Source organism: Anser brachyrhynchus, assembly GCF_964034855.1.
Source record: "Anser brachyrhynchus genome assembly, chromosome: 20".
Classification (NCBI taxonomy): Eukaryota; Metazoa; Chordata; class Aves; order Anseriformes; family Anatidae; genus Anser; species Anser brachyrhynchus.
Window position 1 is genome coordinate 10,908,988 of NC_137713.1, and position 27,181 is coordinate 10,936,168.

General features: G+C 45.1%; 1 protein-coding gene and 1 long non-coding RNA gene across 3 annotated transcripts in view; one reads left to right on the top strand and one right to left on the bottom strand.

The window, feature by feature from the left end:
• LOC308180682 overlaps window positions 1-8,293 on the bottom strand; it is a 51,402-nt gene extending 43,109 nt beyond the window's left edge. The window contains exon 1 of the long non-coding RNA XR_013941124.1: window positions 1-8,293. This exon is cut by the window's left edge and continues 38,102 nt beyond it. This is a non-coding gene — a long non-coding RNA (uncharacterized lncRNA).
• The window catches only part of GALNT17 (polypeptide N-acetylgalactosaminyltransferase 17), a 208,435-nt gene that overhangs the window by 47,199 nt on the left and 134,055 nt on the right, over window positions 1-27,181 (top strand). For both annotated transcript variants that reach the window (XM_080562705.1, XM_080562704.1), the window contains exon 2: window positions 9,856-10,039. In XM_080562705.1, the coding sequence (XP_080418831.1) occupies window positions 9,856-10,039 (184 nt within the window). The remainder of the gene's footprint in view (window positions 1-9,855; window positions 10,040-27,181) is intronic.

Genomic DNA, 27,181 nt, shown 5'->3' on the forward strand with positions numbered 1-27,181 from the left:
CTCATTGCGGAAGTGTTGCTGGACAAAGCTTTTAGTGTTGCTCTTTAACCTTGCTGCTGCCATCTGTGGAGAGAAGCCATGACACCGTGTTCCTGGACAGAGCATTGACTTCTTGCAGAGCATCTGTAATAGCATTTGTGTGCCTCGAGTCCCTTGTCCTGGAACCTCAGCAGGTAACTCCCACACAGATGGTTTGCAGTGGCGCAGCCAGTCCTGCTCACATGTTGCTCATCTGGCCTTAAGTGGGGAAAGTATGCAAGTGTTACTTGCTTTCTTATTGCTACCTGAGCATGATGGTATTTTGTGATGGCTAAAGCCAACTTAAAATAACAGCAAGGAGATTTCATTAGATAATTTTAAGCACCTGATGGAAATTCATCCCTGTGTGTTGGTGGGGAAATGGTTGTGCCTGCATCCCAGTAAGATTGAATCCTTGAAAGCAGGCCTTAGGCAGGGCTTAATAAAGTGAGCTCTCTGAAGCTCTTGAACGTGGATGCAGTGTGCCTGGAGTCAGCAGTCTCTCTAAACGATCTTAGTGATGGTTTTGACCCTGATTTTTCTTTTTGTTATACATTGTGATCTACTACTACTTGTGTTGTTTTTCCCTCTCTCAAGTAAACTGCATGTATTTCCAGAATGTGATGGTCCCATGTGCTAGTCAGAGATATAAATTTGTATTCGTGTCATAATGTGCAAGTGAGATCTCTACAGCACATTCTTTTCTTTGCTTTAGTGCAAATGCACTTCATCCATCCTCCTTTGCAGATTCACGTATGTTATCTGGAAACGAGAGTCAGCTGCTGGTGCTACATATGTCACTCCACTACTTGGCAACTGCCTCAAAGATATCAATACCTTGCCTGCAAAATGTACATCCTTTCCTACAACACATCTTGCACCTGCTGATGTAATGATGCAGCTTATTACAGCGTATTTAATTCCAAAGAGCATTTTGAACTGCCTGTTATAGGAATCCCTCTTCTTCCAGCTGATTCAGGATACTTTGGGTGCAACCACAGCTGCTGAACACCGTGTGCAGTGGGGCACAAAGTGAAGGTGGGAAGAGCACAGGAAGGTCAGAGCCATTGGAAATCCCCACGTTCAGGGCAGCAGAGTGTAACTGGTCAGTTTGAGACAAACCTTTAATAACCACGAGTGATTGGCATCTTGGTTTGAGCCTTTCATTTGAAAGGGGGGGCTCCCAGCAGCACGGCAGCTCCTGCGGTGGTTGTGTTAGTACAGGCATGGGAAGAGCATTGCTCTAATTAAGTTGCCAGGAGTGCTTCATACACGTCCTGGGTTTTCCTTAGGATATAAATCACTTCCAGTCCTGTCTTTTGTATCTGAATAAGATATTTATGCATAAGTCTACTGTTTGTTCTCCCTGCTGAGATGCAGAAAGCTTTACTTAGCCGGGTCTCCTTGGTCTTCTGATTCTAAACCAGTTATGTTGCTAAATCCTGCCTTTTTTTTTTTTTTCCTTTCAACAAGTAACTTAAAAATGTACAGCAGAATCATAGGCGCTAATATCTTTGGACTTTCAGGGAGCATAGATCTATGTCCAAGCTCTTCTACTAGTCCCAGGTTTTAGAATCAACTATATCATTCCTTTGAAATGAATGGCCTCAGCCAGCTGAAGGATTTCTGTTATTTTGTGCCTGAGGTGAATCTTGATCAGGAAATTCTTTTGCAGCCACAACTTTGTAGTGTAATGGCCTAAACAGGGCAAGACTGGCTTTGAAATTCTCCTGATGACTGTATTCCCCTTGCAGCAGGTGCCAGTCCTCCCGCTGGCTCTGAAGGTAATTTCTCATGTTTCCATTTCCATATAGATAAGGAAACTTCAATTACCTGTATGTTTATGTATATATATATACACACACGTGTATAAATATATATTTATATTAAAACATTTCTAACCAGACTCCAAACTCTGTGCAGTCTGAATGTGCTCTCTTCTATCCTTTTCATTCAGTACAAGGTGGGAGGAAACTTTGGACGTTGCCTTACCGCTCCTTTCATGATGTAAGCTCAGCTGTGCTTAAATCATTCTTGATACAGATGTCGATCCAACCTGTCTTTACTACATTTAATAACAAGGAGCTATGCCTGTCCTGGGCAGCCAGTTTTGGTGCTTGCGTAGCTGGGCTGCTGGGAAATGCATACGATTCTCACCCACCCACCTGTCACGATAACTTAAGTGAGCTCTTAAGGGTCTATTGGACAAGTCTGTTTTAGTAAGAATTATTCAATTTTATCTACACAGGAGCTTTCTTATAGATTGAATATATTGGATTACAGGTAAAATATGCTATGTTTTCAGTTTGCCTGTGCCTGGCTAAAATCCCTGCTTGCCAAGCGTGGGCCCAACAGAATTCATCTGCTGCTGTTTTGAGTTCACATTTGTCGTTCAGTGTGAAGCCAGAGGTTTGAAATTTTCTTGAAGCCACCTTTTACCAGTCATCATTTTCGTGTTTATCTCTGCAGTAAACCAACAAATCATTTGCATGGCAAAGGACGCCAGACAGCTCTGTCGGATCATTGCAGCTGCTCTGAAGGAAATGTTCAGATGTGCTAAAATACAGCTCACTGGAAAAGTACTGTCCAAATGGAAGTTGATAGCATTGATCCTTTAGCAAGGGGGTTTTGTCAGAAGCCTGCTGCAGCATTTGATGTTGAGGATATACTGGCTTTTGATGAGTGGTCAGCCCAGGGAAAAACATACCCAACACGTACACTGAATAAAATCGTGGAGGGTTCAGGTGAATACTGATTTTTTTTTCCACTGGACTCTACTAAATACCATTCTAAGTTAATTTTTAAAATCTGTGTTATTTTTTTTTTCCAAGAAAGTGATCTTGTGTCTTCTAATAGCTTTACTACTACATTTGGTTTCCTTTGCAAGAGTTTAAGGATGCTTTGGGAAAGCAGTGAGAGCAAGGAGAAGCTGATAGAGCCAGTTGTGTTTTGTGCTGCCTGGACAACTTCTGCAGCCCCCGTACTGCACAGAGGTGTGTGCTGTGTAGGTGTGACCTGCAGTCAGAGGAACGGGCATTATTTAGGGTAATAATCAGCAAGTCTGAGCGAAGACCGGGTAAAAATTGTGTAAAGGCTGCTGCAGGGGGAAAAAAGAAAATGTGTTGCCAGGTCTCAGCCTCCACCAAAGCTGAAAAGGAAAATTGGTGCCTGTTAGTCTGCCAATTACCCTTTTCTTTAATGAGTCCTCCTTTTAATAGGCTGTATTTGCAACATTCAGCAAGTCAACACTAAAAACTTCAGCGGTTTTCCATAATTTCTAGCATTACCTATGACATTTGCCCTTTGGTGTCTATTCTGGTTTCTCGTAAAATACCCCTAAAAGCCTATTTGTTGTATCCTTTCTTTCCCTCTTCACCGAGAGGTCACACAGAAGCCGTATCAGCAGTGTGACACAGCACATACTAGGCCATTTACCTAATCTTTTCTGATTTTTTTTTCCTGAATCAGAAATTTCTTTTTAGCCTTCAAATCTCTGGCTGAAGTGAGGCCAGAAGTGCACGTCCCTGAGAGAGCCATTTGGGCTGGATGGTCCGTGGAGCTTAGTTTAGGAAGAGCTGCACTTTTCAAAGTAATTTCCTTTAATTTTCTCTTTATTTTCAGTTTCAGAGGGTTGTTCTTTGTATTTATTTCTTCTTGAGAAGGGATGACTTTGTGTCCTTTCTTGGTGAAGGTATAGGCATGCAGCTTTAAATCCGGACTACATGTACTGTCTCACGTAGCGGGATGGCATAAACAAATGATAAAGGATACAACTTACAGTTTTTGCCTTTTATTTGCCTTTTCAAAAATCTTTCCTATGTGATTTCCTCCCATCCTTTCCCTTCTCCACCTCCAGTGTTCAGGCTCAGGACCCCTGTTTTTCTGAAAAGCCGCTCAATTTCAGATGCTTTTCTCTATTTCCCAGCCTTCTTAATGAAAGAAGTTTCCTCGGCTTAAGTTTGTATAGGTAGGGTTAACATTTTCTTTCATCTAGGCTGACATGTAGCAAAATGCTTTTCCAACAAGCCTGCTGCCTGGGGAGCCTGTTTGGCTGGGCGCTTTATAAATGAAGGCTGTGTATCACATTATATTGTATTTTACCAAAGGTTTTCTCTATCCCTGAAAGCTCCTGTCTCCTTATGAAACATGCTGCCAGTTTAAGAAGGGAATAATATATTTACTGTAGCTGTACTCAGTCAAGGAATAATTTGGCTTCAGAGATTAAATTTTTATATCATCTCGAAGAAAACCAACTCTTTGTCAGCCCTCAGGGGATCCAATGTCTGGCCTTTTCAGTAGGAGGGGCTCAAATATTAGCAGGTATAAGTGGTGTCTTTTTTTTAACTTCTATTCCTGCAACACGAGCAACGCACTCCTGTTGTTTCAAAGTTCAGATGTTTTAGGAGATTTTGAGAAAAATCATCTTTTTGTTTCTAAGCTACTTGTTGGGTGAATGTGGCTTAAGGATGACTGAAGCTCAAAAGCGTTCAGAGCTCTGATCCATACCGGGCATCTAATCTAGATGCAGCCCATTACCATCTCATGAGCTTGCAAAATTCACTAGGGAGCCTCCAAAGATCAGGCTTTTTGTGGGGGCTTAATGCTGTTTATCGCTATAGATAGGCTGGAGCAGGCATCAGGAAAGATGTTTTGGCAGCAATTCAGCACTTCTGCTTTGGTGCCTGCCCAGAATGATAAAAGATTTGGTCTGTGACTTGGAAAGGGTTCTGACTGTTTTTACTTTTTAGCCCAGTTCTTCAAGGAAATAAGCTGACGCTATCACGCTCTTGCTCTTTCTTGCTCTGTGTGTAATTTCTGGCACCTTGGGCCCATTTCAAGCAGGTTTGGCAGAGGGCTGGAAGTTTTCAAAGTGCAAAGATGCTGCAAGCATGTTGCTAGTAAGAAACCAGGGCAAAAGGCTGTGCTGAAAACCAGCCCTGGACAGTTGTGTGTTGGGAGCGACCGGCTTCAGAGGCAATTTCGCCTCTGTTTCTGCATCACCAGAGGTGCTTAATCGTTCGTTTGCAGCGTTACGCCATTTGAACATGGTACAAGAGATTGCTGGTCCTTCGAGAGCCAAATGGTGTTTCCATGCAGGCTGTGAAGGGCAGACAGAAAACGAAAGAAGATGCATGTGCCACCGCCAGGAACCTGCACGTGTAGCTCGAAGCTCCCGAGCAGTTTGCTTGATTCTGCTGGCTGGGCATCGGAGGGGTGTCCCGGGCTGTCCCGGCTGGGGTGACGTGGGAGCACAGTGACCAGGCACTCTTGGGGAGGATTTTGGGTGTTCGCAGCCTCTCTGCCTTGGGAGAGCCTGAATCTGCTGACCCCGCACGTCGTGACCAGGATCCAGACCAGGCTGTTGTCCGTGCAAGCAGGGTCTGGAAAAGCAATTTGGAGAGCAGCAGGGGAGACAGGCGGGAGGAAGACTTGGGGGATTGGACTAGATGATCTTTCAAGGTCCCTTGCAACCTCTAACGTTTTGTGATTCTGTGAAGGGGAGCAAGGAGAGGAGGGGACACGATTGCACACGGGATCCCTATCTGATAGGTTCGCTCCTGGGAAATGCAGGGATGTTTCTGTGCACCCGGCTGTGGGTTAATGCAAATCCCAGGATGCTCTGTGTTGAGAAGCAGCTTTCTCTGGGCTGAGGCTGATTTCTGAAATTATGTCAAAGATGCGTAAGGACTGTGGGATTGTGTCCTTCTTTGTGCAGCCCTTAAACTGAATGAGCACAAGCAAATGAATGGATTGATGGGATGAGGGTTGCTCTAAGAGTTTCTTCTCAGTCCTGCCTCTTCTGAGGCACCTTTTCAGCCCGTTGGAAGCAAACTTCTTCCTCCTCTGTTTGGATGTGAATTATCTTTCTTGCCAGACATTACTTGAATCTTGCATCTAAGTGCCATAAACCAAAGCGATGCTCCAGCTGCACGGCTGAACCCTTCTGACAGCCTCAGCTGGAGGGTGACATGCTGACCAGCACACACACACACACACACACGTAGATCCTCCCCCTTGCATTACACCGGGGAGTTGTGACTGTCCCTGCGGGTGTTTTTGCTGTTTTGGGTAGGGAGTGGCATTGGAAGAGAGGTGGCCTCGTGGCATTGCCCTGCCCAGTGCCTACGGGTCAATCACCTTCATTGATGCCTTTGCTTAAAGGACCTGGATTTACCTCTGCTTGCCGAGACAGGATTCATAGTAGTAGAAGGGCTAAAGCAAGGGAATGTAACACGGAGAAGTTACATGCAGAAGTAAGCTTTGGGAAATGTACTGAGTGAGTAGAGATAAATGTGTGCTGGTATGTTTATGCGTCTAATTGTCTCGACCACAGTCTTGGAAGAAAGCAGTTAATGGCATTATAAGCTTGTCAGTCAAAGCTGCTGAATATTAAGTCACGTCTTGGCATTCCTCTGGTGCCTCTGCAATAACAGGTGCTTCGTTTTGCCAGGACCTAGAAGTCCCGGCAGAGCCTGCTACCTCATGACAGCTGAGGGCAGGGGGCACAGGTAGGTCCGTGCTTGCTCTGCCTGCATCCTGACTGCATTTTGGGAGAGGTGAAACATGCACGTCCCCTTTTATATCTTCTGGAATAAGGGTAAAGAGGGGCAGGGAAGGAGGACGTCCTTGTGCTCCCCAGCAGTTCCCACCCTGTCCTCCACGGTATACCCTGCTGGTGGGTGAGGATGGAAGGTTTTGCTGGAGAGTGTGCCAATTTTTTGCAGCCTGCATATTTCAGTGCAGCCAGCCTGATTCCTTGGCAAAGATGTCCTTGCTCCAGGCATCTCCTACTGCTGCTAATCCCACCTCAGGTCCACCAGGCTGGGCAATGCAGGACGAGCTGGTATAGCTAGCTCCTGTGGTTGTTGGTGTTTTGAATACTGAGAGCTAGATTCTTCCCATCTCACTTCAGGTATTGTACTGAGGTAGCTGGGAGCCCGGTTACCTCAGTCAAGACAGAGACGAGCACCTCTGGAGACTGGCTCAGGTCTGGCAGTGGATGCATTAGCCTCGGAGGGGTGGGTCCTTCCCTGCTGGCTTGGAGTAGGGAGCTCTGCGAGAGCTGCTGCCTTACTCTGGGTTTAAAAAAAATATAATCAGTTGATAATAACCTGAGCTTATTGTCCTGGTTTCGGCTAGGATAGAGTTAATTTTCTTCCTAGTAGCTGGTAGGGTGCTGTGTTTGGGATTTAGGATGAGAATAATGTTGATCCCACACTGATGTTTCAGTTGTTGCAGAGCAGCGCTCACACTCAGCCGAGGACTTTTCAGCTGCTCACGTTGCCCTGCCAGCGGGCAGGCCGGGGGTGCAGCAGGAGCTGGGAGGGGACAGACCCAGGACAGCTGACCCCAGCTGGCCAAAGGGATGTCCCACACCACAGGACGTCACTCTGAACAATTACTACAGGATGGCTAGGGGGACCGGCTGCTCGGGGCTAGGCTGGGCATTGGTCAGCAGGCGGTGAGCAATTGCGTTGTGCATCACTTGTTTCATACACGTTATCAGTAGTAGCACTATTATTATTATTATTATTATTATTTTCCTTTCTTTTCTGTCCTAATAAACTGTCTTTATCTCAACCTACAAGCTTTCACTTTTTTTTCCCCTGGTTCTCTCCCCCATCCCACTGAGGGTGGGTAGGGAAGGTGAGCAAAGGGCTGTGTGGTGCTGAGCTGCCGGCTGGTTAAACCTGCCTCAAACAGAGCGCGGTGCTGTGATGTTAGCAGCTCTGACGGCCCACGGGGTGGAAACCCCAGGTACTGCTGCCCCGTGCCTAGGTCCTGTGTCCACGGAGCCTCTGCCAGCCCTCGCCCAGCTCTGAAAGCCCCCGCTTCTGCTCATCCCTTTTGGCCACTGTGCAGTTCCAAAGCACCAGCAGCAAAAGCACCGGGGAAGTGAGAAATCTGGTGAAACGAATGAAGAAAAGCAACATCAAGCTTTTAAAGCCAGCTGGTAGATTTTGAAGATACCTATAGTGGAAGTAAGGGAAGTAAGGGCAGGCTTTGAAAGGACTTTATAGCTCTGTGTTACGGTCTTTCTGGCCAAGAAGTGTAATTGCCAGGCAGTAAGATGATTTCTTACAGATAGGTTTTGGTAGAAACACTTCATGGGGAAGATGAAGGAGGAGGAATTAAATTTATGAACTGAATTCCGTTGTAATGTATCTGTTAGTGATAAAACCCTCAGCTGAGCAACTAAGGAAGATGTTTTCTCTTTTTAGAGTAACAAGAAGCAGGACATGATCTAGGGTGCTCTGCGGGAATTTGTGCATCGGCAGGTACGCTGTTCCCGAGTAGAAAAGGTGTTTTTGATAAAGCAATAGGTGTTTTAGAAGAATTGTCTTTTTGTGAAAATATTAAAAAAAATATACTGGTTTTGTTCTTTTGGAGTCCTTGTCTGAAACCCTGGACACTGCCACAAAAGGAAACTGGTGCCTTGTCTATTTGGAAGTGAGCTGACCCTCCTCCTTCCCGCTGCGTGGGGTTAGGTTTGCAGAGCGGTCTGTTGGCCTTCTGCAGGCCCGAAGGCTTCCCCTGAACTGGCTTTCTTGGTGCACTCCTCTGGCTGTTGCTGAGCTTACAGATGGAAGAAAGCAGCTTGGGTATCTAATCCATCCCCGTGTCACAGTCAGCTTCTCCTCGCAGTTGATTTGTTAGTACTGTCCTCGGATAAAATCTAATCAAGCCCCGTGCGGTCAGAGAGACTCCATCAGCTCTCAGAAGCTCTCTAGCAGGGAGGGCTGTTTAGAGGTACCTTGTCAGAAGGAATAATAGTAATTTCCATTCAAGTGTTTCAAACTGTGATTTATATTCATAGGTGATTTTCTTACTGCCTTGCAATACTGCTTTTTAAGGAAAATAGTGTTAAAATCTGTATCTTGTAGATGGGCAGGCAGCGTTTGGTCTGGGGCAACAGAAATCCACAGCAGGTTTGGGAGCTGGGCCACACGCTTGGACCCCTGTGCCCAGGGAACGACCTGAATGTTGCTGTCCTTTCATAAATACCAGTGGTGAGGACAGTCTGTTCTGCTCTCAGAATCAGGACTCTGCTATTAAAGCAAAAAGGAATATATCCTGGTGTCTTAATTAAAAAATAAATAAAAATAAAAATCCATCAGATTTTTTGTTTTCTGACAAAGAAAAGTGTGAGTCTCTGCTAATAAAAAATATTCAAATTCCAGGTGTCCTGTGTAATAAATAATAACATGAGCATGAACTTGGCTTGCCACAATCAGCACCAAATCATCAATATAGCTTTTTTTTGTGCAGCTCATTTTGAACTTTACCTATTTCCTTGAGCTATGCAGATATAAATAAATAATTCCACTTGATAAAGGTCTGGCAATGCTATACTTTAAAAGATAAGAAAGCTTTGAGGGGAAATTGTTTTTAAATCCATAGCATTTGTATGCTGTTCACTGTTCATACTGAGCAAAAATTCATTCAGCTGGCAGTTAACCAACCCAATTTTATTCTTATTCTGTGTTCAACCTATCCTTCTCCTGGGGACATCTAACCTTATATGTAATTACATCTCGTAGAGTGGGAAGGAGGTCTAAATAACCTTCTGAACAACTAAATAAATGCACAGATCCCTAGGACAGGTTATCGGTTGGATGCAGGTGGTAGAGCATTGGTAACAGTAGGCCTGAGCCGTGAAGAATTTCAAAATTTGAGTCATTTTCCTTCCTAAGTTGGACCAAAGATCTAGAATTGGAATTGTTTTCAGAAAACCAAAATAAAACACTCTGGCTTTTCAGATTATTTTTGTTTCTTCGTTGGCTTGGAGGTAACAGCGATGAATTTAACAGTCACGGTGGCTTTCTTTCTCTCGAGGTCTGTCCAAGTCACTTGGTCTCATTGAAGGCTATGGTGGACGTGGCAAAGGTGGGCTTCCAGCCACCCTGTCCCCCGAGGAGGAGGAGAAAGCTAAGGGACCCCATGAGAAATACGGCTACAACTCCTACCTCAGTGAGAAAATTTCACTGGATCGTTCCATACCAGATTATCGTCCAACCAAGTAAGTACCAGTTGCTTCATGAAGGAGGTGTCGCTCGAGAGCCAGGAGTGGTGGTTGCTTTCATGTTCCTGGGCGAGACTGTTTGCTCTTCCCTGCTTGCTGTCCGCCAGGCAATGCTCAGTAATGAGCAGCCAATGCAGTTTGGCTGAAATCGGGATCGTTCATAAAGACAATTTATCAGGGAAAAAAACTGGCTGGTTTCTTCCCACTCTTCTCTCTCTCTCTCTCTTTTTATTTCCCTGAAGCAATATATTATTTTGGGTGGTAGTAATGTGGTCAGAAGCTCACATCTGCTCTCGTCAGCAAAGAGCTGTTCACCGAGCTATTGGCCTGTGGTGTTTATTACGCTGTAAACGCGTGCTAGGACTCACCCTCCCTCCATCCCTGTCAGCTCCTTCATGTCCCTGCAAGGCCTCCGGAGCTCTCCGGCTGCCTCCGCGCTCCTCCAAGCACAGTCCTCCCGCGATGCTGCTGGGGGATCTCCTGCTGGGCTTCAGTTGTCCCCGAAGGGATGCTACGAGGCAGGGGGCTGGAGCACGGTAACCCTCTGGCACTGCTGTGGCAGGAGGACGGCATGGGAAAAGGCTTAAAATACTGAGCAGAAAGAGTAACAGGTATCTCCTGGCAGTGACGCCGCTGCGCAGATGCCTGTGAAGGGATCCCAGTGGATTCAGTGGCAATATGCTCTCTATACTATTTCACCGGAATGACCTTTTAAGGTGGTGGTGATGATGATGATTACCTACTAAGCACCATCTCACTTTAAATGAGATGCCAAATCATTGTTAAGAGTGCGAGAGAAGACATACTGTAAGTTTATCTTCATGAAAGTTAATTTTAGCTATGGCTAGTAAAGTGCCCCTCAAAATAGGAAAGTGTCAGTTTGTTAAGGCTGGAGTGATAGCTCTGATTAAAAAAAATAAATAAAATAAAAATAAAATGGCTGAGAGAGATTTAGATTCTGAAAAATACATGTCTTATGCCTGTGTCATTAGGGTGGTGACAAAGCTATTGCTTGGCATCTGCAAACCACTGAAAATCATGCGGCGAGGGGATGCAGCTACATGTCTCCAGCATCCTGGCAAATTGTTAACGATGTGAGAGCATGGAGAGCTTTTGTTCCTTCACTTCTCTGCATGCTGCATGAATTTCAAGCAGCCACTCAGAGTTTCCAAGGCTGTCAGCCACTGACAACAGAAATATTTGGATGAGTTTTCAAAGGAGTGGAGGCCCAGCCTCCAATTCTGCTGGTACAGTTTGTCTGGACAAAATGAATTGCAGGTAGAAATTGCACCTTTGGCTGTATGATATGCAAATCCCACTACAATGACAAATCCTTGAAGTGAGACCTTCTCTAACAGTTACCTGAGTCTGAGCTTCTTATTTTCATTTCTCATCCAGAACTCTGACTTCTAGCAGAGCCAGCATTAGTTTGTGAGAATTAATTTGAGCATTAATGTTTTTTCAGATCTTCCAGGGAAGAAAAGGATTAATTCTGACATTTTTAGGTTTGCATTGTATTTTCTTCAGTACTGCTATCAGTCATTTCATAGGAGGGTGGTGGAGAGGACAGAGCAGACACAGCAATTTATTAAATATGCATCATTTTGGAGCTAGACTAATATTTTGGAGGAGAGAATCTGTGGGTACTGCAGTTGCATAAGTTAGTGTATTTTATCTATGTAAGATCTTTAGGATGGTGTTTTGGTTATTGCTGCTTGTTTATTTTAAGTTCAGTTGTCTTGGTGTTGTAAGAGAGCAGTTGGTCTGGTTGTGAAATAAGTTTTGATTTTGCTTGAAGATTTGAAAAGTTTCAGCTTTTTTCTGCTTCTGACTTCAAGATCCATTCGCTATTTTGTGCATGCAATTTTATGGCTGATTTTATGAAGGGTTTAATGCAAACCATTTAAGTCAAGTATCCTGGTCTCTGATTAAAATAGATTCAAGTCAAAGGAAATTAGCCTAAATGGTTTTGAAATTGCAGCATTAGTGGGAAAAACTGTTGAAAACCCTCCAGCTGATAAGCATTACAAAGCATGTATTAGTTTTAAATATAATAGTGAGGCTTGTTTGGTTCCACTAAAGGCTGTTCGATGTCCAGAATGCCGATGGTCGCAGGCTGTTCCTAGCAGTGGCTGTCACTCTTGTGATTCTGTCCTTTTAATTTTCTCTTTTTTAGAACAAAAAGATGAATGAGATCAAGTGTCGCTCTCCTGAGTGCTGAGCTGTGCTGGGTCAGACCTCGTGGTTCTTTTTCCTGCCTCCTGTTTGTGACTGTGGCTAAAGTGAAGGGAGGTTTAGGGGAAACGTGACACATTTTATAATTTCACTACATTTAAATGCTCTGCACCTTGTGGTCAACATGGCTAAGGGGGGGGGGGTCAGAGACGCAGGTGTCCCCGCTCAGGGTGATCAGCAAGCAGACATTGGCAATGAAGAGGTATCACGAGTCTCAACTAAGGGCCTTTCGAGTCCTTCCCAGAAGCAGTGGAAAGGACAGAGGCCACTGGTCCCAGAGGAGACCCTCCAGGAGGTGCTGGGCATGGGAGGCTGCTTCAGAGAAGGTAGGGTTCTTCCCTTTGTGATGTCTCTTTTTAGTTGATCGGCAAATTGTGGCTGTAAAATGCAGTTTATTTTAGAGAGTTTCTTTTACTTAAAAGCTGAGGCTGCTCATCTGGGCTGGAAGGTAAGAAATCTCTGTTCTTCCCCCCTTGAGCAGTATTGGGCTTTACATTGGATGGCTTCCTGAAAAGGTGTTGCTGATTATATGGATGCATGAAAAGTATGTGCGGTGCTGATACCGCGAGGCAGTTGTGCCTGTAAGACCTTGAGCTGGTTGATGTTGTTTCTGATCCTGGCCTTCTCCTGACTACGAAGGGTTGTGCTGGGTGTGCAATGCAATGTGCTTTTGGAGTGAGCCAGGGAAGTATTCTGCTTTCTCCCTCAAAGCTGCTTCTTTGGCTAAACTAAGTCAGAACTAGTATTTTGGGGCAAGGGGCCCTAAGTTTGAGTCAGTGGGGGTACAAGATGGGCATAAGCAACATGTTTCTAGCCAGCTTGATTAGGTTTTTGGACTTTAAGATGAGTCTTATGCGTGTTCCAAAAGTACCTAAGGCGCTGCCAGTGGACTACAGTGCTTCTACACAAATCTTCCAAAAATGGGTTGGAGATGTTTTGTTCGTGTTTTCCTGCAAAAACTGGGAAGGACAGGGCTGATCTGTGAGATTTCTGGTTGATCAATTCACAGTGTTTTCTGCCTGCCTGTGAAGGTTTTGGGGTGTGTGTGTTAAGATGATGAGTTATTTTCTTTAGTGGACGTGAAGCATATTTACATGGGATCCTACGGGCTGCTAACACTCCCCACTTTGATTCCAGATTTTACGCACCTCTATTTTTATTCTGTGTTGTATGATTTAATGGGAGCCCCTCTTATATGTAGCAGGAGAACAAAAATTGCTGCGTTAGATCAGCCTAGCTGTCCATCTTATCCAGTATCTAATCTCTGATAGTGGAATTACCAGATGCTTCAGGTTGAAGAAATCATATTAAGGAGAACTATGAAATAATCTGCCCATCTGGTGCGTTCTTCTCTATTCTCTCTTCTCTATCCTATCTAAAATAAACGTGGAGTTCTCATTATCGCTTTAAAAGTCTGCTCCTCTCTGGAATCCTGCTAAGCTCTGATTCAGTGGTGTTCTATGGCATTATGGGATTAAGGAGTAGGTTTAAGAAAAATAATACCCACAATTGCGAGGACTATTGAATCATTGGGTGAAGATGACATATTCCTGCTGCCGCAAATCTCTGAGCAGCTGTTCTCATGCAAGCGAGCTTCAAGTCAACACAAGGTATTAAAGTAAGGAGGAAAAACCGTGCAAGTGATGGGTAATTTCTTCGAGTTTAGTGTTCAGCAGTTTTGAGGGCTTCCTAGCCGGGAGCCCCTACCCCTTCCCACTGCCTGCCTTTAGTTCCTGTATGTGGCTCAGGCAGAGCATGGGAAAACATGGGGAGGTTAGGGAGTGGTGGTGCATAGGGAGCATGATCTGCTTTTGTTTTCTTCACAGCATGCAACTGGTAAAAGGTTTGCATTTAGTAGCTGGTCCACGTGGCCTTAGAGCAGTGTCCCGGGCAGAGCTCAACCATCACCAAAGCAGTTGCTGAAGATTAAACAGTTACATATCACTGACTTGATTTTAATTTTTCCCAGTGGCGTGTCTGGGGGTTGAGTCAGAGCCATTATGCTCGAGTGTCTCAAGTGGCTGAATCACCCTTTTATTTCTGTAGCTGCCTTCCTTGGGAGCCTGGGAGCAATTGGGCTTTTTAGCACCATCTGGCTTCAACTGGTTTTATTGCCAGAGACTTCTGCGTAGCTCCTGGTTGAGGCTCTTTCTTTGAGTGGGGCACAGTGGGAAAGACAGAGTTATAAAGGAGACTTTGGGCTGTTCTCTCACAACTTAAAGGAACTAAACCTGTTCTTGACTTTATTTTTATTTAGCGATTGAACAGGTTCTGGGGTGGAGAAACTGCTGTAGCAGGAAGCATTTGCAGCCTTTGAAATCTCTTTGCACCTACAGAGAGCCCCTTGACCTCTGCCATGGGGGTTCCTTGGGTCTCAGCCTCCACTTAGGTTACAGGGGTGTTGAAAAGCCAAACGTTTTTATTTTTTTTAATACTCAAAATTGCATACAGCTTTGGAAAGTTGTGAATGCAGATATGACTTGGTTACATCAGAACTGTCCAGGAGCATGGGTCTTGGAGACCACTAATTCAGTCCCTTGCCTGTGAGATCTGCCTTTGCATCTCTCTTATGCTGGACCTGAGATGTTCTGATCCTCGTCTGGATGCTGGCTGTCTCTGCCTCCCACAAAGATGCTGAGGTCGGCAGTGGTTTGTGCCACGAGGCTCAGCCAGGGCCAGGAAGATCTGGAGGTTTTGTGTCCTACAGTATTTATTTATTTTCTTGTGCAGAAAAGCAGATCTCTGCCACTGTGGGAATAACTGAAATGACCTGGTTTTGCAGGAGCCTTGATCTTGATTTTCTCTTTGTGCTAAGGTACTGGAACATGATACTTTCTCAGCATATCTCATGATTTGTGCAGGAGACTGCCCTGTACTTCATGCATCTAGCATCGTGTGCATCATCTCATTTCCTTCTCAAACTGGAAGCCATGAGCTTCCTCAAGGTTTGCTTGAAACAAAGTGTTTATTGCCTCTCTTTTCCCTCTCAAACAAGCCTATTTTTCTTGTTAAGTGTGGCTGAGATCTGCAAATATTATTGTAGCAAGTGAGAGAGCTCCTTATTGGTGGTTTCCTCAAGTTTCTTTAGTAGCTGAAACATTTCTGGAGTCACACATTTGTGATATAATGCAAGTTGCTTAGTCATGTCCTGCCCTAGGGTGTTTAGCCAGGCTTGATGAAATGAGTCTGAGGACAGTGCTTAAAAGACAAAAACAAACTGTTTGAATTAACACTGGTGATGTTTGCTGGGAAATAGTAGTCCTTGCTGTTTATTGCAGACCAAGGAGATCAAGAGAGCTCTTTCTCTTGTGTGCACGATACATTATTTTAGCTCTTGCAAAAGGTTTCTTTTTTCTTTTTGCTTTCTTGTAATCCTGTCTACAAACAATAGCAAGGAAGAGGCAGGATGTATTAGTTTTCTTCTTAGAGTAAGTGAAGGAAAAACTAGCAAGGAACCAAGGTCATGTAAGAAGGAGAAAAGCCATGACGGTGTTTCAGATGAGAAGTCCTGCTTGAATAGTAAGTACATGGGAGTGTCTTAAAATACACTTCCATCTCTGGGAAAAAAAAAAAAGCAAAACCAAAAGCAGAACTAGGGGCGTATCTTCTCTTTTACTCTCAGCACTGGCACAGGCTGCCCAGAGAAGCTGTGGATGCCCCATCCCTGGAGGTGTTCAAGTCCAGGTTGGACGAGGCCCTGGGCAACCTGATCTGGTGGGAGGTGTCCCTACCCAAGGCAGGGGTTGGAACTGGGTGAGCTGTGAGGTCCCTTCCAGCCCGAGCCATTCTGATACTAGATACTTGTAGTCTGAACCAGCACTGTGTGCAAAACTCTTGCCCTTGGCATTTTGTGGCTTCAGCATGGACAAAGTAACACGTTCCAGTGCTTGGAAAGATGCCACCTGAACATCTTCTGGGAGAGAAAGTAAAGAAACCGAGCAGCGGGCATCAGCGTCAAGGCGCTGGCATAAACATTCCTCAGAACAGGGTTCAGCTTTGCTGTTCAAAGACTGGTTGCTGGATATTTTCTATCCAAGCACACTGTCCTGCCAGGTCTGTCCCATCTCTGAATGCTTCTAGGGCTCTGTGTTGCTTTACACATCTTTAGCCTACCAGGCTGCACGTGTTCCTTGTGCTCTCTGAAGGAACGCTTGAGGTTGTGCCAGATCTGTCCCCTCTCTGATGTGAGGTTCACGGGGATAGGAAGATACCTGCGAATGCAGCAAATCCAGCTTCAGAGCTGAAAGGATGTGGCTCTTCTTTCCCCACTTCATCAGGTACGTGAGAGGTGAAGAGCAGGCGCCCGGTCTCCGCGCAGCCTGGCACCGCCTGCCCCGGCTGCATCTCCTGCGGGCCTCGGGACAGTTCGTGCCAGGGAAGAGCCCCACATTTGGCTGCTTTATCCCTGTGCTGCTTTTCCAGCACTGATACAAACCACTGCACTATTGAATACATACTGGTATTGATCTTTATTCTTTAGTGCATCCCGGTATGCATGTATGCAGGGATTGGTATCGGACTTCCAATAGCTGTATTTCTTGAAAACTGGGCAAGAGAAGTCTCTAAAGACATGCTTTTCTAGCTGTGCTCGGTGTTCGCTGGTTAATTTAACTTCCTACTGAAATGTTTGTTTTTACCTTTTATTCTGGATGTACACAGAGACACAGAACAACTTTGTTTTTCTTCTGAAGTAAAGATCCTTGAAGTAGGGTTTGTCTGACAGCTACATGTGCTCTGCGTGGAGTCAAAGTGTCAGAAGCCTTTGGTGCTTAGAAGTCCCAAGCATCTTTTTTAACTTTACTGGTAAGAAAGAAAGTGCTTCTGGGAAAGTAACTCTAGAGTTTGTTCAGTGGCTGTTATGGGATTCTGTTACTATCATCATTCTGCATCAGTGTAGTCTAGAAATACTGTGACCCTGGATTTGTATACACAGTACCTAATTTTTTTATGCAATGGATTCCACTAATTGTCAAATTTCCCTTCCTGACTACAGAATTATTCCCTGTTCTTCTGAGTTTGGAACATGATGCTGATGAGACTAATGTATGTGAAGTGTGCCATAAAACATTTACTAGTGTAAACGTAAGTATTAAGCACACGCTTAGGAGGGGGATGGCATTAGTATAGTTTAACAACCAGCTTTTGCCATCTTCTGAACTCCTGCACTGAAAAATACCTGCGTTAGAAATGAATGCTTCTGACTAAATCATACTTATGAAAAGAAATGAACCAAATTAAGATTTGGATATGCTTCTTCTAAATTGCCTTCCAAAGGAAACAAAGCTTGTGTGTTTGTGCTAAAGACCTGTCTGTCTTGCAGAGAGCTTTTCTATTGCCTCAGGAGCTTCTGAATCAGTTGTATATACACAGCCAAGGCAGGCAGAGGAATGAGTCAAGCACCGCTGTCTGCCAGCGTTGGTCCTGAAGCCGTTTGTTTAGTTCTCCAGCATCCAAGGCAGCGCAGTGTGCGTGCAGCTGGCTGGGAAGGGCGCAGGGATGGGTGGCAGAGCCGAGTGACACGGGGAGGTGGGTGAGTCTGTCCTGCAGTCGATGGCATATTTTGGAGGATGGTCAACCACAAAGCTTGAATCTGTTGAAATAATTTAAAAATTCATTACTTTTTGCTCCTCACTGTCCCTGAGTTGGGGCCATTCAATCAATCCTCCACTGAGGGTCTCCCAATGACTCTTTTTTTTCATTTATGTGAAATAGCTTGTGTGCACTGGGAGAGATGGGTAAGTGGATGTGACACTCATAATGGCTCTGGCTTTTATGTCCCTTAGACCTGTCTGAACCTAATAACTTTATTGCAAAAGCCTGTCACAAAAATAAATCCCATTCTGCACATCCTATTTTTACAACTTAGGAGATCGTTTCTTGTTAGAACTTGCTGAGTAAGTAATGTGCACTTAAAATGCCTGTATGTACCTAAATATATAAATTGTAATGCATATTTTTGATACCCCCAGTTGTAAAAAAATATAAAGCACAACATTTCTGAGAAATAGTTACTGGAAATAAGGTAGGAATTAAAAACAAAAAACCTTTCATGAGGAAATTCAATGAGTTTTAGAGGTTTAATGATCAGAAATACAATTTATGAGAATCCTGTGTTCTGAATCTATAAACATAAAACTGTACCAGACGGCATTAGGTCTTTTAAAATTCTTGGGTAATAGAAAATGGTTTTCTGTTCCATGTACTTCATAGGGTAGATACAATTGATTTAATATTGATAATGTCTTTTGCAAGAAGACATGTGCAACTGAATCAGCAAAATAGGACCTAAAATAAGCAATCAATGAATGGAGCATGATTAGGAAGTGACATTATGAATAGCAGTCTGAACACTTGCTTTCTTTTAAGCTTGTTCATAATCTTTACAAAAGCCAAATGAAGATCAATTCATTTCCTGGTGAAGCTTTATTTGTGAACGGAACTTGAATGAAGCTTGTTTGAAGTCAATAGCTTTAGTTTGTGGAATTATTTGTCATCAGTTCAGAAGGATATAGAAGTCTGTGTTTTTCTACTGAGATTTAAAGACTGAACCCAGTACGGATATACGAGTAAAAGCTGAGGAGCAGTAAATTTGGCTGGATTAAGGAAACTTGAGCACGCTTGAACCTGCCTGGGTGCACACAAGGTGTGTGCGGAGACAGCAGAAGATTGTAACATGATTTATAATGTATTGTGTTTTAGTCACGGTGCCTTGCAGCCTAAGCCTCAGTAAATCATTCAATCCAATCAGTGCACCACTGATATATAAGAATTTACCTCCCAGGTTTTCAGCTGCATCGATACAAAGTACATAGCGGTTTTCTGTGGCGAGGCAGAGCGTGTGCTGGGCTGGGAGAGGGTCTGTGAATAGCTGCCGGCTGCAGGCAAAAAAGAAAAGTCAAGTCTTCGATGTGTATTAATTAATGTGTTGAATTTGGCTGTGCAGGTGGGAGATGATTTTGTGTGTTAGGTTTTTACTGGCTCCCCACGAGACCTGAGACAAAAGTCAGCATTCATAAGGTGAGGAAGAGAGGGAAGAAGACTCCTGAATCTTCTGTTTGTGTGGCTTTTGGGTGTTTGCTCATCTTTAGCAAATATCAGATGTGGCCCCAAACCTCTGGTTATATATAGATAAATGACAAGTGTGTATTGGTAAGGTGTGGACCACGTATCACTATGTATTTCCATACGTTTACTGCTTTTTTTGGTGTCTGCTCACAGCAAGTATATCATAGCCATTGCTGCCTGAAAACGTACCTAATAAGCCAGTCTGTATTTACGGCCTGAAGTTGCACTGTGCTTCTGTCTCCTCTGGGAGTTGTTGGTTGTGGCAGGGTGAGAAAGGAGCTGACTTCCAATGCGTTGGCCTTTAGATACTCCTGTTAGTATTTCAGTTGCAGCAGCAAACAAATCTATAGTCTTAAATCATGTTGTTTGGGTTTAAGTAATAGTAAAAGACTTTTCCAAAGTGTCTGTGCTAGATAGCTGTGAACCTGTTGTCATTTGGATATCTGTAGATAAAGGCAGGCATTGAATAGGCTTAGCAAAAAAAGAAAAAAGGTCTGATACCTAAACTACGGGGCACACTTGAAATTCCTCACTATACCACCTCCAGCTCATAGTTAAAAATTACAGACAAGCTTTTTGATTCTTAACCCTGTAGCAGTTCAGGTTGTGTTTGGCTGTATTGGGTTGGATTCCTCTCTGAGCTGCGTAGTAGGTATGTGAATGGCGTTGTGTTTTGTACCCGCGTAAGCTGGATTACCTCTCTTCTGCATGCTCGGACTCTGCGCCTGTGAGTTTGGTCTCCCAATGTTGTCTCTCTTGTGTTTTCTTTGTGTGTGCGGTGTTGTTCCCCCCCCCCCCCCCCCCCCGTCAGAGGAGGAGAGTGCAGCAGGTAAGAGTATAAAATCTAAAATTCATCCAGGAGCAACTTTAACCACAGAACAGCAGTGGTGGTGTGTATCTTTATCTGTGGAATGGAGAGAAACTTCTGGCATGTTGGAGTGTATGCTTGGCCACTTGTGCTTCTTGCAGCAGAAAACAATTATTTCATGAAAAACAAGACTACAGACAATGTGGCTAGTCATTGCTTTTGAACTCCGTCCCTAAATACCTCTCCAGTCTTCAAGAAGCTTCTCACCCTCTCCATGCTTAATGTCCCCTGCCGCTAACAGGGGACAGCAATATTTTTTAGCCAGTTAGTTGAATTCAGTTAACTAGTAACCAAAAATGGAATACAAGTAGAAATGCAGACCTAAATCAACCTCATCCTTTATTTTACATCTCTTTGGTATTGCTTCTGACTTGCTTTTTTTCCCAAACCAAGTGGCCCACGTCTGTTACCCAGCGGTAGGTGGCTGTGACCTCGGTGAGCAGTGTGCGCTGTGCGGGAGGGTTGTGGTGGTGCTGGCTCCAGCAGGCTCCTGCCGGGGCTGCAGAGTTCCCTCTGTTCAACCTTCACCATGCAGAAATTTGCCACGCAGGGCTGAGCAACACCTCTCTGCTGGAGCTGGTCCAATTTTGACAGGTTATGTAAACTTAGGAGGTGATTTCTGTACATAACGGAAGAGGTTGTTTTAAAACCTCTTAATCTTGCCAGTTCATAAACCAGTCAGCAGAGTGGATCTGCTATTACCCAGAAAAGTTATCTCTAAAAATCAGCTATTTCTTTTAAATTCATCACTTTTATACTACCTGTTAGAGCAGTAGCATTGTTCCACCCGGTGTTCAAGGCAGCATAAGCGTTAGCCACTTTTCTTATTCACTGCCCTAAATACATACAGCGGATGTCAAAATCTTGAGTTTCCATGAGATCTATTCTAGTAAGAAGCTGGGAAGGTAAGGCCATATAGGAAGGATTGAATATTAAATTTGGCGGGCAAGGCTTATGGCTGTGACAGTTCTATACCAATGTACCAAAGCAGAGCTGTGAAGCTGTTTGTGTAAGGCTGCTGGGTGCTTGCTGCCCCAAAGTCGCTGCCCTGAGAGATGCTGCCAGGGCAAGGGTTCGCTTCCCAGCAAGTGAACCCCAAAAGTAGCAGCATCAGTTACACCTGACAGCAAGATACCCCTACCTTGGAGAGAGGGGTGGGGTAAATTGTCCTTTGGCAATGTCAGTGTCTCTTTGCTGACCTCAGAGGAAGCTTTTTTCTGCCTTTGACTGAACATCTCTTAATCAGCCACATCCACTGTTGTGCCTGCGTGATTGGCTACATGAGCAGCTGACACCTCTAATAGAGGGTGTCAAAACATACACTGTTAATTTACAGTTTTACATTACTGCCTTTCATCTTGTGACCTCTGAGCACTTAGAAGCCTGTAATGCGGAGGGTTTGGTTGCCCCGTTGTAGCAGAGTCAGCGTTCCCGTGCTGGCTGGCGCGGTGCTGCTCCTTCCTCGGTGGAGGCGCAGGGGCTGCTCAGCACGGTGCTGGTGAAGTCGAGAGCAGGCTTTGCTTTGGATCCGCGCCCCACAGGAGGTCAGGGTGCTTCTCGCCTTGATGACATGATGCCTGTCTTTGTAAAACGCTATAGACAGCAATCTTCAAAGCTTGTTCCTTCAGTCCGTGCCTATTTTGACAATATTCAGCATTCAGCTCTGTTTGCAGTAGACCGTTTTCTAACAAACTGACAAAAAAAACCTCAAATTTTCTTCCTGTCTATTGTGCATTGCCTGGGTTTACAGATAGGTCAGCAGTCTGGCAGAGCCAGTGTTGCAGGACCTGTGGGTTTTGTTGCTGAGTCCCACTGACCTCCTGTGGCCTTGGGGTTCACCATCGAATTTCTTCATTCCCTTGTTTAAAGAGGTGATATTAACTTTGAGTGGCATCGAGTAGTACTTAAATTATTGGTGTCTTAGTTAAGAGGAGAGCAGGCTCCTTCTCCTGAAGACTCGACAGACCTCAGAATCCCCAGTTCTGTGGATTTCCGTGGTTTCCAGGGACGCCCAGGCTTGGTCCCAAGGGAGGTCCATTTGCCTCCTTGCGATGTGGCCCCATGGGATGAAAGTACTGGTCTGTGTCTAGCTCTACCTTGTCATGCTGTATGTTGTCCTCGTGGGACTGATGAGGAGCAGGCAAAGAGCCCAGGGGCTCTATGCAGGAAGCAGAGACAGTGGATGTCATTACCTGAACTATTCTGAAAGGTGTATGTATACCTGGTGATAGGCACCAAAAGGCTGCCTGTAGGGCTGTAAACCATACTGTGTTAACCTGCTGCTGGGACCCTGCTACACCAAAACAGTCCTGGTACCCTCTCTGGATAATGGGTCGAAATCTATAGCATGTCTTATATGGGGATTGCTCTGACAGTGCAGCCTCGGGAACTAAAGGATCAGAGCTTCCTGTGCACTGAGAGATGTATTGATGATTCTTTTAGGTGCAAGACAATGTTTGCTCCAGCTTGGCTTTACAAGAGCTTAGCAAAACAGCAATCTATGTGATAGTAATTTAGGGGAGAATTCCACTGAACGTGCAGAAATTCTAAACTGGTTTTCTTTTATGCACCTTTGCTTTAATGTTGCAATTCCATATATCATTGTAGGAGATGTATCTGAAAATATACGAGCTTATTAAGTTGAACTCTCTCTTGTGCTGAACCACATTTTGTAGAAAAATCTACAAAATCCTGTAAAAGCTCTGCCAACATAGTTGAGTACTTTTGCAAGCCTAACTGTTTTTAAGGACCATAAGTAACAAGAATCATTTATTCTACTAATCAAAAAGAATATTTGCCTATTTAAATATTCAAACCCTCAAGCCTTATACAAGAATGAAATGTCAGCGAGGGATAAGCACGTTAGCTGGATTTATTTTGTGTGATGGCCAGCAAAGAAATGATTAACAACTAACTTCAAGAGCCAGATTTGGGAACTAGTCGGTGCTCAGAATTAAAAAATAAGGGAGGAAGAAAATCTAGCCACTCTAATATGTAGGAGAGGAAGAAAGCTGTGAAAAAGCTATCATTGAGATCTTTTATGAAGAAGTGTGGTCTCCATAATCAAAACCACTAAGATCTTTGCCTACTTTGTCTCTCTCCACAGGCAAGTTGGAACAGGGTTGTGCCCATTTTGTGCAACCTTGCAAGTAGCATGGGTTTTCATGCCTACTTCTTTCTGTCCAGTTCGTGGCTATTTATTATGGCTGATCACATACAAGAGATGGAGAGGGTCTAGAAGGGACCCCCATTAGTAACTACAGGGGTAACTTCATAGGATGCAGAAGCAACAGAGCCCTAAAGATGTGGGGCGTTCTGCAGGCTCAGGTGTTTGCCCTCCTTCTTGGTTCTTGATGTTGGCATCCCAAAAGGGCACATAGACGGGATGTGCTTTCTGGTCCTTTGTGCGGTGCAGGAGAATGGTGTGTTGAACAGACCTAAAGGGCATTTCTTCAGAGATGAGTAATGGTGTGGAGTCAAAGCGAATGATGATGTAGCCGTTAGATAGGTACGCTGGTGATCAATCAGCCTGAACAGCTGTCAAGGCTAGCTCAGAGGGCTTCTGCTGCTGGGACCCTCTGCCTGTGGCAGCCACTGCAGCGAGTCCAGCACTGGCTTGTGGCCATCGACGCATCCCTTAAGTTGAGAGCAGAACAGAGCTCCTCGTGCTTCCAAAACCTACCTTGTGTGATGCTGCCTAATGCTTTCCTGTGCCAGGCCTTAGTCAGACCAATTAAATTGTTCAAACGTTGCGGGAAAGCAGCCTACTGTTACTGTGTTGACCTTTTCTCCAGTGTGTATTTTTCATACTCGACATCCATGCAGAGCAGAGCCTGCCTGTCCTGCCTGACAACACAGAGGCTGTGCGTGGCGTCCTGTCCTCCTGCGCTGGAAGAGCAGGATGGGGAATGCTCCCCCTTTGGGCTGAGGGGAGGGCGCAAAGCTATGGGCAGCCCAGGGAGGGTTGAGCATCAGCAGGGAGAAAATAGGAAAAGAACTTACTCTAACAGGATAGAAAGGTCATACAGCAGACGTTTAAGTTTCTGATCTGCTGGTAATTCATTTTGGGGCTGTTGCATGCATTATTCTGCATCACCTCTTCATCTGTCAAGTAGTGACCGTTCCTGCTGTGGTGGAAATGGGAAACTTAAAGCCAGCACCACAGGTAAGTCTCCAAGTAGGGTGTGCTATTCTTCTCTTAATGTCAACAGTCACGTTGCACTGATGTTGAAAATCAATAGGAACTGATGTTATCTGGTGCTGTCTTACAGGGTGGGACTCGTGTCATGGGGATTTTCAGCCTGCTAGTGGCCTTTCCCGCTACACGAAGTATATAAAAAGTTTTGCTAGCTTGTCTTGCTTATTGAATGTGTGACACTGTAAAACTCTCCCGTGCTTTGTGGGGCACTGAACAGAGATGCTTCCGTGCATAAAAGGATGCTGCGTGTGTAGAGGCGGCTGGCTGTCTTGGTGGTGGCAGCGGTGGCGTGGGGCAGGATGCGTGCCGTGGCACGAGGTGAACGGATGCAGCGTGACTGCCCGAACTCTTCCCATGCCTGCCAGCTGTTCCTGGTAGAGTGAGCTCTGCCCCGCCTGCAACACAGGCTCAGGAGCTGCACCTTCCCTCCGCAGTTTGCAGCAGTGGCACCTGAGCCTGGCCCGCGGTGGCTGGATTCCCTTTGCTGCCTTTCTGCCCCGCGTGTTTCATCTTGAAGACTTGCCTTCCTGATGGTCTGTGCTGGGACACGCTGCCCAGGGGGTTCCTACCGGAGCATCGTGCGCCTGTTGGGCAGGCTTGCAGGTTTGTGTTGGGTCAGGAACATCAACTGCAGCTTCTTTGGGTGGTCTTGAAATCAAGGGCAGGCAAGTGGTGGGGGCTGGGACCCCGCACAGGTATCACTGCACTGCCTCTGGCTTTCCCTCAATTTTTGCTGCTGTTCAGGTACTGGTTAGCTGCGTGTTTAAAAAATAACAATGCAGCTTGGGGGAAGATGCAGCTGTATCTTGGCAGGATTTGATGTGGCTTCTGCTGTCTGGTTTGGGCACTGTGGTCTTGCCCAGTACCCCTTTGTGGTGCTTGTCTTGTGCTGCAGGGCATGTGTGAGCACTTCCTTTTATGTGAAGGTTTTGTTTTTTGTTAGCATTTCTTAACGCCTTCTCTTTGGCTTCACACCTGCATCTCATACAGCGAGGATCTACTGTGTTGAGTGTGGAGTTGGAAACGACCTTTGGAGAAGGGTTTGTGCTGGTGGGGCTGTTGCAGAGATCAGCTTTGGGGCATTTGCAGACCAAAGGGACAATAGCCAGATCTGCAAGAAGCAGCTCTGCGAATGTTCCAAAATGTGCCTGGGGTATTGCTGAGGTAGCACCAGCCTGGAGGAAAACAGCTCCTGGCAAAACTGTTGTGTCTGGTTCTGTACAACGCAAAACTGTCTCTCAAAGCAGATGGTGAATGTTTTGCCCTCGTGTCTTAAGGCACGGGGGTGTGAGGCTAGGTTTTTCTCTGCCTTCTTTAAAACTGTGGATTAAAAGCACCATCAGGGCTCTGCGTCTTCAGCAACAGATAGTTTTCCTCCAGTGGTGGTTTTCCTAATATCTCTTTACCACCTGATATTCCCTCTTGCTCATCTGTGTCTGGATCTTGACAAAAACCGCTGCATTTTATTGCACCCCCATTGTGCAGTTGGAGAGATGGCTTCAGACAGCTCCAGGCTGGATGAGCGGTGATGCTTTACAGGCATGAGGAGTGATTCATTAGAAATACATCATTAGGAAATTCAGGTTACTGATGGATCACTTTCAGACAGCCTGTTGAAGCCTACTTTTTGACAAGATCCAGGTATTACCCTTAAAACATTGGGTGTATTTGGGACCCAGGGCACATCCATCCAAAGCAGACTTTTCAGATTTATGGAGTTCTGCTTTCTCGCTAGAAACGAGAACAGCTATACTTTCTGCTTAATGGTTTTTAATCTTCACTTAAAATTTTGGTAGGCATATTTATATATGGATTGGGGAGGAAGGGCTCGGAGACAGTACAGCAGGGACAAATTAGGAAAAAATGATGGTCTTAATGATTTGAGGTTCTGTGGAAAATGGATGCGTGTGCTGTCAGGAGTGGATGACTTGAGTGAGGCATATCTGCTACATTCTGCGATAACTTCTAGAGTCAGTGATGAATACAGTCTTTGATGCAGCATCTGGGATTAGTGGTTACTGGATCTCAGCACTAGCAATATTTCTGCTTTTGGTATCTGGAGAGGAAAATGCCCTGGGAGCAGAGGCAGCTGCAGGGCTGTCCAGCTGCTCTTGGACTTCTTCTGTGGGCTAATGTCTGTTACTAGTTTTTTCTGGAGTACAAGATGACAGTCCTGTTCTCAATGGGTAGGGCCTTTGAAAGAATATGATGTGTTATTGTCTTAAATTGTTGTGTTTCTTTTGTTGCTTTGATTTTTGTGAAAGGTGCTACCTGACGGTGCCTGCCATCCATAGGAGATGCACTGTATGCAGTATATCGAGTCACAGCATAGGCATACAAATCTGCTGCTAGCTCTGTGCCAGCATGGCTTAATCTGGAGCTGAAGGATCAGGCTGCTGCGACTGACGGGTGCCTGCTCTGCGCTAGGATCTGTCCGTATTCAGGCGAGTTGCGCTGGTGGCGGTTTGTACTGGGGCAGCAGAGGTGCAGAGACTGCCTGAGGTTGGTTGTCAGCCACCTGATAGCGGACCGTGCGGCTCAGGGTGGTTGGTACAAGATGGAAATAGCTTTGTGCTCCAGGAGCCAGTTGATGTGCATTAATTAATAGAGTGGATCACGTTAAATCACGGAGCAGAGAAGCGTTTTGAAATGTCACTTGCCATCTTGTGGCCTCCCTGTGCTCCAGGAGCGCTTGCTGTGATTCCAGGTTATTTTTCTGCCGCGGGATCACGAAGCAGTAAATGACATGATATCCCTTTTCTGTCACCCAGAC